A 12,523-nucleotide genomic window follows, 5' to 3' on the forward strand; every position below is an offset into this window, starting at 1 on the left:
CCCCTTTTTTTTTTTTTTTTTTTTTTTGTTTTTGTTTTGTTTTTTAGTTTTGTTTTAAATTGTGAAATAATGAGGTCATAGCTTGAATCCAGGTGAACATTTTCTAAGAGTCCCACTGTCATTTGGGGTGCTAAAGTGTCTTTTAGATCATAAACACAAACATTCCCAGTGTGTTTTTGAAAAATGAGTCTCTCACTCCACCTCATTGCATCTCTCTGTCATTCAGTATTAATTTTGTCCTGTTACTGCCTTGCTGTTAAGAAAAGTATCCTGGTCACACCCACGTGTACTATGCTCCCAGGTCTTTTGCCTTACTGAGCTAGGTTCAGTATACTGTAGGGTTAGGGTGTGTATGCGTAGTGTTTTAGAAAATGTTACTTGGCTGTTTTTTTTTTTGTTTGTTTTTTTAATTTGTTTCTTTGTGTGTGTTAATGATGTAGTTGGTTACAAGAACAGACACTGGTCTATTTAAAATTACCTTTTCATCAACATGTTTGAGGCCTGTTTAGTGGTAAAGGTGATAATCTTTAGTAAATTAATTTCTTTAATTTATTTTTAACATATTTATAGAGGACTTTGAGTTGTTAATGCTTGCATCAAGTTTAATATATTTGGCTTTTTTGTACTGGAAATAAAGTTTTTGGGGGTTTTTTGTTTTGTTTTTTTAACTCTGGCTTCTATAAATCATCTGCAGGTTTAAAAAAAACAAAACATTTTTGACACTGAGTTTGCAACCTGCTTTTACTGAATAAAGCAGATGTTAAAGTATTTGGCTTTAGTGTATTAGCAACATTGCTCACATGATGTGAAGTTGTAGGTGCAACATGCAGGAAGGAAGCAAGCGGGCAGGAAACCAGTGAACTGTCATTTCTGTTTTTCATTTTATATCACGTTCCGCCTGTGACCTATACCGCTGAGGTTAACCGTATCTGTACTCTACTAGAATTATTTCATTCAAACTGTAACATTGTTCAGTGACACTTGTCTTAATGGCTAACCTGGAAAAAAATATCACTAATGATTATTCATACAGTAGCATAAACAGTATTCTCTATTTCCTAAGATTAAAAAGTACTTTGTGATGTAGTCTCAAGGTGAAAAATGTGAAAGCAATACTGATGTGAGCCTTATAAAGCCAGTAAAAATCTGCACATTTGCAAATCAAAACTGATTTAAGCAGGACTGTCAAGTGACAGTCACGGCTGTCCCGGCCACTGTGGTCTAAGGTAATATGACAGTGGTGTGAATGTGGGTGTGTGGAGTAATGCCACTAAGATTTCATGTAGAGATAAGAAGTCTTTTGTTTGGGGTTTAATCTTACCAATCTTCAGTTTCTACTTATTTCCTTGCTCCCTCACTGTGGTGTCATTTACATCCCCCCTTACCTCTGTATGTATGTCAGTATAATCTGTTGTAGTGCAGCAGTTCCTGCTACCAGAGTATGCCAGGCAATTTGAGGAAAACACACTCTTTACACAAGGACTAAATAAAATAAATTAAAATAAGATTTCAAGGCTTAAGACACATCTTCATGGCTGGCGCTCCAGGAATCCTGCTCTTTCATGCCAACACACACAAACACATTCACACACAAGTGCTATTAGCTTGTCACTGATCATGAGATGGGCCTGCTGTCTGGTAGTGATTAGTGGCCGTGAAGGGGTTTAAAAGCATGCATTTGCTATGTGTTGCATTGTGCCCTATAGATATTCTCCCACAGGTCCCCTGTGGGACATAGGAAAGGCAGGCAGATGGCTGTATTCAGGTCCACTGTGGGTCAACATATGGCCGTGGGAGACAAAGTTTGTGTTTGTGTGTGCGAGAGAGCATTACTCATACTACGCTTGCGTGGAGGAAGTTGAATGAGTTGGCATGATGATGGAGAGGATGAAAAAAAATTGTAAGAAAAAACAAGGGCAGTATGAGAATAAAACTGGGCGTCATCCTGTGAGATCACACACATTAAAAGCAGCAACATGCATTGTGTGCACTTTTTTTTTAATGTTGCTCTGAGGAAGATAAACCCGGCCTTTTGAGTCAGCGAGACTTAGTGACAGATAAAAATCAACTCTTCACAGCTCTTTGTGGACACATGGAAGTTACACAACTGTATAGTTTCACTGTTTTATGACTTAGTTTGCTTTGGACCATATTTGGCTTTAAATCAATAAATTTAAATTTTTGGAGCTGATTTTAAATTGCAGCTGGTGATTTCAGGTTTCTTCTGCCGATCACAAACTGAACTGAAATAAACATTTTCTCTCTCAGCCTCTCACGCAACAGAAGACTTCAGTCAGTTTATGTGGACAGTGTAACTGAATTGTAGCAAGTCATCAGTTTGGGAGCATGAATGCTGGTTTTACGTGCACCCCACCACACACACACACACCCACCCACCCCTCCTTTCTTTCCTCTAGCACTGAACACACCCCCTCCTTTTCTCCTGCTTGCCTCCTTCCATTCACCGTTCCTCTTTTGTGAGCGCATTGGTGACATTGTGATGCGAGTTTAAGCAGGAGGAAGGGAGGCAAAGCCGTGTAGAACAGCACAAAACAGCTGTTGCTCACTGTCCCTGAGAGCCAGTCTCCAGAATTCCTCACTTCATACTGTTTGAGGCATTTATGCACAGACACAAGGTACTTCTCTCACACTCGCTCTTACCTCACCATCACACCCCTTCATCTTTTCCCTTTTCCTCCATCCCCAGCCTCTAATAAACTTCTTTCTACTTTTCATCTCCCTCCAGCCTCCTGTAGAGGCACTTCATTCTCTCCATCTAATTTTCCTTAAGCTCACACTCCCCCAACTTTCTACAATTCGACCCCCCTCCCAGCCTTTTTTCTCTAATCCATCCTTCTTCTGCTTTTTTCCGTCTCTCCAGAGGGGATTTGGACTAAGTGTTTAATGAGTTGCAACAAATAGGCAAAAGAGTGGGCAATAGTCAGGCGCTACACATTTATGCAGACATCTAACTCAATATCCTTGGCTATTTTCACATGCATCCCATCACAGAAGTTGCTGCTGCCTGTGATGATCAGCCGGGGTTGAAAAGCACAGTACTTATAATTAGGAATCTTATTTTACTTTTCTTGGAATCTTAAGCTCATTCAAGCACCCTTAGACTTCTGAAGTAAAAGGATAACCCAGTTACAACAGTCAAGAATACACACTTATCAGCTACTTCATTAGTTACATCTTACTTGTACTAGGTCGGACCCCCGGTTGCCTTAAGAACTGCCTTAATTCTTTGTGTCACAGATTCAAGAAGGTGCTGGAAACATTCTTTGGAGATTTTGGTCCATATGGACATGATAGTGTCACAGTTGCTGCAGATTTGTTGGCTGATATGACTCACCTTTGGGATGTGGTGGAACGGGATTACTGAGATCTGGTGAGTTTGGAGGCTGCAGCAGAAATTGAGATTCATCAGACCAGGCAATATTTTTCCATTCTTCTTCTGATTTGACAAGAGTGGCACACGATGCTGCCGTGTCCTATCTGCTTCACAGCATGAGCTATTATGTTAAACATTCAGTGAAATACTGAACCTACAGTTAAAGTACTAAAAAAAAAAAAAACTACCATGTTGTATGAGCATAACGACTGCTGTCACAGCAGTAAGAACAATTGTGGAAATTAGAATCAACACTACATTTTTTTGAAGGCCCAGGCCTGAGCCAGACACACTGAAGGGAAACAAAGTTGTACGTAAAGACCTTTATTGGGTAAAACCTTCACACTGATGGCAGTGAAGTACTGGAACATAACCAGAGGTATTTTTTCAAGATTAGAGACAGAAACAAAACCAGAGTGAAAACCACAATAATGTCGCCATTGTGTCATAATCAAAAACTGTACCAAATTCTGTTCTGACTGTGGGCGAGTACACACAAACAAGACTTTAATTCAAGGTTGATGTTTTTGTTAAAGTTATAGTTTAGCTTGCCAAGAATAATCTTTGAGAAGTAGAGTAAAATCTCTTAGGATCTTCTGTTCTGACCTGTGCCATTAAAAAAATAAGCCTTGATATAACCTGTAATGGTAGAATCTTAATCTTTTAAAAATAAAACAAAAATTCCATCCATTTGTCTGCAGATCTTATATCACAGATTAATTGCACCAATTAATATCTGAAGCAACTTTGATGACCCTGACAAAATATATAGTGATTTTGTTTCGAGTTTTTATTAGGTTTCAACTGAAACTGTGTTTCCTAATAAAGGAAACACACAAGAGGTGTTTTTAATTTTTTGGCACTGCACAGCTGGATCTGAAGAAGTGATCTGACACAGAACAGACAACGACACTCTGGACGTAACTTGGCAGCGTGGTAAATCTAAACTGGTAAAGAGTCAGACATGAGAAGTAATAACAGCTGTATGTGGCCCCCTAGTGGCACTATCAGTAACAGCCATTCCCAGGAAAGTGAATCTCTATCCTTGTGAGAAGTTTGCAGTCTTAAATTTCTTGTTTAACACACCTTGTTCTGTGGTTTTCTTGTCACAGCATTATTAATCTGCTCAGAAAAATGTTTAGCTGAGAAAATAGAATAAATAACACAAAATAACATCCATTTACAGCCTGACAACACTAAGATTCATTTTCATTGTAAACCCTAACAACATGTTTTACAGCTTACTTACTAAATGTCATGAAAATGTCACATTGAAATATCAGTGCTCTACAAAAGAAAACACACGCATCATGGTGGAAAAATAATGAGCCAGAAATACATTCTGAGCAGTCAACTCTTAAATGTGACACCACTACACAGAGCAGAGTGATGCTCAATAAGCAGATGCCATTTCAAAAACTAGAAACGCATTAGATACACATAACGTAAAGAAACTCAAATATTTCTACCAGTGAATTCTACATTTGCATTTTGCCTCAGAAAAAGTCTAAATGACCACCAGCATACATGAAATCTTCACCTCCTGAAGGCTAAAAATATGCAGAAAAGCAGAGCAAAGCATGAGGAACTAGATACAGCTTTTCTGTGACAAACAATAAGTGCTGAATAATGAATGAGCCAGGTGTAATAATTTCAAAGGCTCATTAGCCATCACAAGAATGGACGCTGAAAGAGATTGCATTAAATACTGTCCACAAATACTTCTCATCCTCATGTTTGCTGATTGTTCTGCTGTAATTTTTTTTTTTACTTTTTCCACTGAGGCCAATCAATTTTCAGAATAAACATTGTAACACATTACAAAGAATACATATCCTGTTCATAACTACACATTCATGTTCATTTTATTGTATTCACTGACAGTCAGTACTAAAACTAGCCTGAAAGAGGTCAATTAGAGCCAGACTGAGAACATAAAATATGCAATAACCTCCAAAAACAAAATCCAGATCCAAAAGGATTTTTTTTTTTTTTTGTATGAGAATATGAAAAGTAAAAAGTTAAGCCCTGGCTATCCCTTTTCGACTTGTCTGTTGTACCTGGTGGTCAGCAGACTGTTGGTAGTGCTGCTTGGACCTTGTTGTGGATGTTTGACTTGCTTCATGGCTGCGCTCCTCGGTGGGAAAACAGGAACCACTCGCCTCTCTTTTGGCACTTTTCATCAGCACCGTGTGAGCAGAGGATTAGGTCACAACTTCTGGATGACCACCTGAAACTTACCTGACAAGACAAAATGTAGGAGATGTGAAGCATCTGTAGTGCCCTTAAGGTACAGCACTGTGCAAAAGTCTCGAGCCACCTCTTATTTCTTTGTATTTTGCTTACAAGACAGCCGGAATTTCTTGTAATTTTAAGTGGTATTGAGCAGCAGTTCTCAGGCTTTCTGAAGGTCTTTCAGATAAAGTTTATTTTGTTTGTTACTCCACTTAAAACTGATCACTGAAGCATAAAAAGGCCCCTAACGCAACAGATGAACCAACATTGTGTCTACACGTAACAGTCAACTTAAAGAACCAATTTTAAATTGTATCTTTAGGCACTTTGTTACTAGCAGCCTGTTGCAAAAATTCAATTTATTCCAATCTATGAAAAATGCCCAAGATAACACAGTTTGACATTCATAAAATAATATTTTTGCACCAACAAAGTGATTTCTAGAATGATAAGCCAAAAGCATCTCTCTGTAAGGTGTGCAGTATGTCCTAACAATAACTAATTTAACCTTGTGACTCTTCAGGAGCTGCGCATTTGTCACATAATAAAACTGAAAAATATTTTCTACCTGGATGCTGCATCTTGGGTTGAGCTTTATATCCAGCAGCTTATAGCCCTGTTCTTCTACCTGCATCAGTAATTTCCATCTAACATTTGCTCTTCCTGTCATATGGGGTACAGCTAGCAAGTGCTCCTGTGAAGTCATTTGTTTACCTCTGGTTCGTACATTACCGGCTGCGAGTATCTCCTCCTTTGTAGCCTGGTTGTCGTGGACAGTGTGTTTTGGCCTCGAGTAGTGAAACAAGTTTATTATTTCCACCTTTAGTGGAAACAGTTTTCTTGAATACTTTGCAAAGTACTGTGCTTTGTTTGAGGTTGTTGAAGTAGGTCCCTTTTTTGAGGGTATTAAAGCAGGCTGACACATGCTCTGACTCTCAGACATGCCCAGGCATGTCTCATTGCACACATTAGGGAATATAAATGCATGGTATTGCTGTAGCAATGATACCTCTATATGCCATTTTTATATCATGTAAAATTTTATGTTTGTATTATTGGGTGACAGTCCTATTGCCAAGAAGCCATTCGTAAGGAAGGAAAATGGGGGGGAAAGGCTGAGGTGCCTAAACACACAAGAACTGGACTGAATATCGGTGGCAACACTTCTTCTCAATGGTAACAACTTCATTTTTCAGCATGAGAATGACCCAAAACACACTACCAATGCAGTAAAAACATACCTGGATAGAAAAAACACACACAGTGGAACTCTATCAGTCATGGATCGGCCTCCCCAGAGCCCGGACCTCAAACATTATTGAAGCAGTGTGAGATCATCTTGACAGACAACTGAATACAAATCCAGCCAACATCCAAAGGAGAGCTTTGAATGTCCTTCAGGAAGCCTGGAAAACTATTCCTGAAGACTCCTTAATGAAATTACAAGAAAGCTGCCTGAGAGTTCAGACTGTGTTGAAGAATGAAGACGATCAGACCAGATATTCATTTGTTTCCCCATTTCCCAAGCAAAATATAAAGAATTGAGGGGTGGCTCAAGACTAGGACCATTACTCATATATACATTATGAATGACCAGACTTAACAGAACCTCATAAGTACAGTCACAATTGTTTGACTGATATGCAATGAGCATGGCAGTCTGACTCACTCTTTCCTACAATAAAATTAATCATGGATTGGTTTTTGCCGAGCACTTACAGGATGGCATGACGGAGACTTCAGCTGTTACTACACTTTCCAGACCAAGGTTAGATAAGGCTCCTCTCACCACACCACATGAAAAAGCAAGGTACTGAGAGACACACAGACAAAATACTTATTAGTTATACTTGGTTTATGCACAGCTGTAGGAATGTGGGAATCTGAGTGCGTCTGTGATTGCATTCTAACCTTAGGAGCCTGATCTAGGTACTGCTTTCCACTGGACAGCTGGGTCAGCAAAGCAAACTTGTTATCCTGTAGAACATAGGTCCCCTGTGGTGGAAAATAAACATGCGTATAGTAACAAATAAATTCTAACCATCAGTAAATGTGGTTTATTTTTGTTATGTCTTAATTTACTAGAAAAAGTTCCTAAAATTTAAAGGTTCCCTGTAACATCCATATGAATACAAGGACCTTGCTGAATACTGCACTGTAACAAAAGGTTCAATGTTATAACATGTCAGTGGTTTTAAAAATTGCAGCATTACTATATAAGCATATAAGTAAATTTTACAGAAGTAAATACAGTTGTTAGCTCTCAAGCACACGTAACTGTTTGTTTACAAGAAAATTCCACTTAATTCACGTATGACACTTAACTGGCTTTTAGTAAAGTTTAAGATACTCCAAGTTCTTCATCATCATAATATTCCACCATAAATAATGATCTAAAGTCTTGGTTTCACAATACATCAATTTTTTAGAAAGCTCAGAGAGTTCTATTACAGGATAAATAACTGAAGTTGAACAAACACCACACAAAACCATCTCAGTACTCAGCTGCACACATAACCAAATGAATGGTGTGTTTTCAGAAGTCACGACTTTTCAGACACATTGTAATGTTTTACCTGATGGTTTGTTCTGAGGTTGTCCACCTGCCTTCTAAACACCTTAGTCCAGAAGTCTTTACAGATAAACTTCATTATATCCAACTCATCCTTAAAGCTGGGAGAGTCCCTGGTCAACCTAAAAATATAAAATGAGTCACTTATTGTAAAATAAGACTGCACATAACAGAACATTTACTGTACAGCCTGTGTGCATCAGAATGTGAGAGTGTGACTGTTAGAAGGCACTTAGGTGTAGCTAAATTGCTCTGTGTGTGTTTTACCTCTCAATAAGTCCTTGTCCCACCCTGAAGCCCATACCTTCCAGTACAGAAACACAGACGGCTCTATCCTGCAAAGAAGAAATGCAAGTGTATCATGTAAAACTGTGGACATGGTGCTACAATTTTATGATATAATGGGGAGCTGTATTTTAGCACCTGGAAAGGGGGTACACATGGCTTTACTACATGACTTTACTGGTTAACTACTGAGCACACCTTGTTGTCCATGGTTCCCCTGCTGGATTGCTGCTCCTTGTAAACATGTGACACAATCTCCATATGGAGAAATTCAAACAAAGTCTCGTCTGCCATTCCTGGTAAACACACAACAGTGTCGGTTCAGTGGTAGACACTAGCTTAGCAGTGGTAGTAATAAATATGAAAAGCAGTAGCTTAACGAAGCTAAGATGGTTAGCGCCAAACAGCTAGCACCGTTCGCTAACAACAATGTCCAGGCTATTACCCCGGTATAAGAAAAGTCTGGGGGTAGATTATCGTATTAGTGTATGACAAATGTTTCTTTAATTTAAATCAAACCAACTGAAATTTTCAATTTACAGTACCTGTAAAGTGACTGCAGTACACGAAGTCTGCTTCCTGGGTGGCGTTTATATTTCTGCCAGCGCATTCTTTAAACTGTACACAGGCGGCGTTAGAAGGAGATACTTACCTAGAACAGCTAACATGGGGGAAACACATGAATTTCATCCTCCACAACGACCAAAATCATATGAACAAATTGCTGATACAATAATGAAACAACTGTTTTCTTGCAATATGTAACAACAAGTGTCGTGGCCAACAGCCTCTCCGAAAGCCATTACAAACCTGCACTAAATTTCGGCGTACGCCGGTGTGAACGTACAAACAAACTCGTGAGTGAGCTATCTTCCTATTGCAGCACGAGACGTCATGTCTTGAAGGTCCAATGGGCACGAAAAGTCTGGCGCTACTTCCTTGTTGCTCATGTGATTTGTGTTTTGACCTTACAGAGAAGGTTTGTAACTTTTGTGTTTATTCCAAGACATAAATGAAGTCCATATTTTATAATACACATTTATTGGCATTCGAGTTTCTAGCGGAATAAAGGTTAGCATTAACGTGACTGCTAAAGTTTTGATTGGCTGTGGTGTTTGTGTTTTCTCAGTCATGGCCGGGAGGTACCCGATAGTGGTGCAGGGCGAAGCATCTGAAACAGACTCCGATGATGAAGTCTACATAACCTCACTGTCTGCTCCACAGACTGCCTCGATCGGAGCCAAGGTTGTCTTGCATGCATGATCCTCTGTGCGTGTATTTGAGAGTGAAATACAAGGTGAACAGTTACTTTATTTAATTTTTTTATGGATGCTTCCAGGTTCCAGGGGAGGCGTCTGAAACGGACAGTGAGGACGAACCCGAGCAGGCTGCAGGGAGCCACGATAGCGCTCAGATATTAAAGAGAGACCTCCCTCCTCTTATTGTAGTCAGAGACCACCCTGACATGCAGTCCATATTGGAAGACAGACCGAGCCCCTCACATAGACCACATGGTAAAGAATAATAACTCCAGTGTTTATTGTGTGAAAGCACTGTTAACCAAAACGTCCACATACCAGCCTTTTCTCACTAGTTCACAGTCTTCATCAGCAAGAGCTGATGTTTGACAATTTTGAGAACATTTGGGAGTGAATCTTTAGAGTATCTTGTCAAAAAACATTTTTTAAGGTAAACCAGTGAGTAACTTAAAGAGCTCAAGGACAATATAGTGTTCTTCTAACTTCATTATGAAATTCTGTTTGCAGGTGACACCCTTTTACAACAAAAGCTGCAGGAGTCCAACAGCCGGCTGTATTCTGATGTGGGACAGACACTACGGCAAGTTTATGGCAATGCCAGCAGGGAGGTACGTTGATGTGTTAAACTTAGGATGCTCAAATGTGCAAATCGCATAGATATACGGCATGCAGTCTATATTACAATGTAGCTACAGTGATGTAACCAGAATCGGAATACTTTATAAATCCCAGGGGGAAATTGTTTTGTTACTGATGCTTACTTTAAATATGAATATGAAAGATGGACAATGGAAAATGGAAAAACTAAATAAAAAATGAGTAAAAATAAGGCACCTAAAGTGCCGTGTTAAATTAAAGTTAAATAATCCTAAATTAAAACAATGCTATAGACAGTGTAGATAAGATATTACAAGTGAAACTGGTCCAGGTGAGTTATAAAGTTTGATGGCCACAGGTCGGAATGATTTCCTGTGGTGTTTTGTGGTGCATCGTGTGTGAATGAGTCTTTTGCTGATCATGCTCCTGTGGCTGTGAAGGATTGTTCAATATTGACAATAACTTGGACATCCTCCTTTCTGAAACCTCTATCAGAGAGTCAAGCTCCACACTCAGAATGTTTCTGGACTTGTGGATCAGTTTATTGAGAAGAGGAGAAAGGGAGATAGGGCGGTCTCCTGCAGGGCTCCTGTGTTGCTGACCACACTGTCCGACACACAGTGCTGCAGGTGCACATACTGTGGTCTGCCAGTCAGGCAGTCAACTATCCAGCTCACTAGGGAGGCATCCACCTGCATCGCAGGTAGAGAATGATGCCTTCAATTCAAAGTCTGGGCTTATAGGTGAACTGGAGGGGGGGTCTATCAGTGGGCTGACCATGGGCTGGAGCTAGTCCAGGGCGAGTCTCACCAGGGTCTTTATGATATGTCAGGGTCTGCAGTCCTTAGGGCTACTGGAACATGACATCTTTGGCATAGGCACAAGGGATGATCTCTTCCACAGCAAGGGGAGTCTTTGTAGATTCAGGCTCATCGTGAAGATGTGATGGAACACTCCATGATTCCAGATTTGTGAGATTAAATAAAGCACAAACATATTGCTCTGTATAGAAAAAACAATCAGAAAGTTTTGTATATATAGATTTACACAATGTCAAACTGATTTAAGTTGAGCATCTAGGATGGCTACCAGATGATCATGCAATGAAATAAGCAAGCAGGATGTTAGAATAGATAGAAATGACTTTCTTAAAGTAATTCTTAAAATATAGAAAAAAAATTTCTGTCTAGATGCTAATTGTCTGACTAACTATTTGCTGTAAGTTCAGAAAATTAAGTCATTTTTCTGGCTTGGTTTTTGTGAAAGGTGCGCAGTACAACATCACAGCTGAATGCATCGCAGAGCGCCATCATCAACGCATCCCACAGCATCAGATTAATCCTGGATGACCTGAAGGCTGTTTCTGAAAAGATTGACATCATCACCAGCTGTCAAATATTGCCTGATATAAACATTAATAATCTAAATAATTATACTGCTCCTGCCCCTTAGAATTTTTTTTTTTTCAAAACAAACGTATTGTGATGTTTTATCATCATTATGGGTATATTTTCTCTGGGTAACAGAGCAGAGGCCTCAAGCTGGACAAAATTATGTGTTGCCTACTTTCTTTAAAAACGCTGAGCATATACATTAATACTTTTAACAGTCACACACTACACATCCATTCAGAGGCTGCCCATCCTTGTTTCTGGGGTTTTGAAATTTCATTGATTTCTTGTATTGCAGAGTCACGTTTGGATGTACATTTTACATAGAACCATGATCCTTTTGTTCCCTGCACCACTGTTTTTATGTCACTGTTAGATTTTCATGAGGCACGTCCTGTTTTTCCTCTGCCGTTTGCTCGTCCTCTGTGGTGGGTAAAAAAGTAGGTTTGTTGTGGGTTTCTTTTTAAGCTATAAATAAAAATGTGGATTCTTTTTATTTTTCAGTGTATTAGAAAATAAAGAAGTATTTACATTAAAGGTTGCAAATTTACACCAGAATTTTGCTCTGTTGGTGTGTAAATATAAATTTATTTGCAAAAATCCATTTATAAAATCACATCAACAAGCAAGAAACATCCATACAGTATAAAAGCAATGCTCCTTTTCCCCCAATATTCAATAATGATTTTGCAGTTCTCTATAATGCTTATTGAAGCTGGAAACAAAACAGTAACATTGCAGACACAATTTGCAAAGAAAGGCCAAATGTCAAACATCTGCTTCTTCATGG

The 12,523-nt window shown here is 39.2% G+C and overlaps 2 protein-coding genes across 4 annotated transcripts; one reads left to right on the top strand and one right to left on the bottom strand.

Moving 5' to 3' along the window:
* Positions 1–3,712: 3,712 nt before the first annotated feature.
* trappc6bl (trafficking protein particle complex subunit 6B, like) lies at positions 3,713–9,322 on the bottom strand. 3 transcript variants are annotated; one of them, XM_030744755.1, is made up of 8 exons: positions 9,297–9,322; positions 9,032–9,147; positions 8,685–8,782; positions 8,469–8,536; positions 8,206–8,323; positions 7,541–7,624; positions 7,349–7,442; positions 3,713–5,635 (listed from the first exon to the last, which is right to left on the bottom strand). In XM_030744755.1, the coding sequence occupies exons 3-8, from the start codon at positions 8,778–8,780 to the stop codon at positions 5,604–5,606; spliced, it is 492 nt and encodes a 163-aa protein (XP_030600615.1). In that variant the 5' UTR covers positions 8,781–8,782; positions 9,032–9,147; positions 9,297–9,322; the 3' UTR covers positions 3,713–5,603. The 3 variants fall into 3 exon arrangements, with proteins under 3 accessions (XP_030600615.1, XP_030600614.1, XP_030600616.1); XM_030744754.1 differs by having other exon boundaries at positions 9,139–9,306; XM_030744756.1 differs by lacking the exon at positions 9,297–9,322 and having other exon boundaries at positions 9,032–9,159.
* A 92-nt stretch (positions 9,323–9,414) lies between these two features.
* On the top strand, positions 9,415–12,288 carry bloc1s3 (biogenesis of lysosomal organelles complex-1, subunit 3). The gene is made up of 5 exons (XM_030744753.1): positions 9,415–9,465; positions 9,616–9,731; positions 9,826–10,000; positions 10,253–10,353; positions 11,609–12,288. The coding sequence occupies exons 2-5, from the start codon at positions 9,618–9,620 to the stop codon at positions 11,792–11,794; spliced, it is 576 nt and encodes a 191-aa protein (XP_030600613.1). The 5' UTR covers positions 9,415–9,465; positions 9,616–9,617; the 3' UTR covers positions 11,795–12,288.
* Positions 12,289–12,523: the final 235 nt, after the last annotated feature.

The sequence above is a fragment of the Archocentrus centrarchus genome, chromosome 13 (genome assembly GCF_007364275.1).
Source record: "Archocentrus centrarchus isolate MPI-CPG fArcCen1 chromosome 13, fArcCen1, whole genome shotgun sequence".
Taxonomy (NCBI): domain Eukaryota; kingdom Metazoa; phylum Chordata; class Actinopteri; order Cichliformes; family Cichlidae; genus Archocentrus; species Archocentrus centrarchus.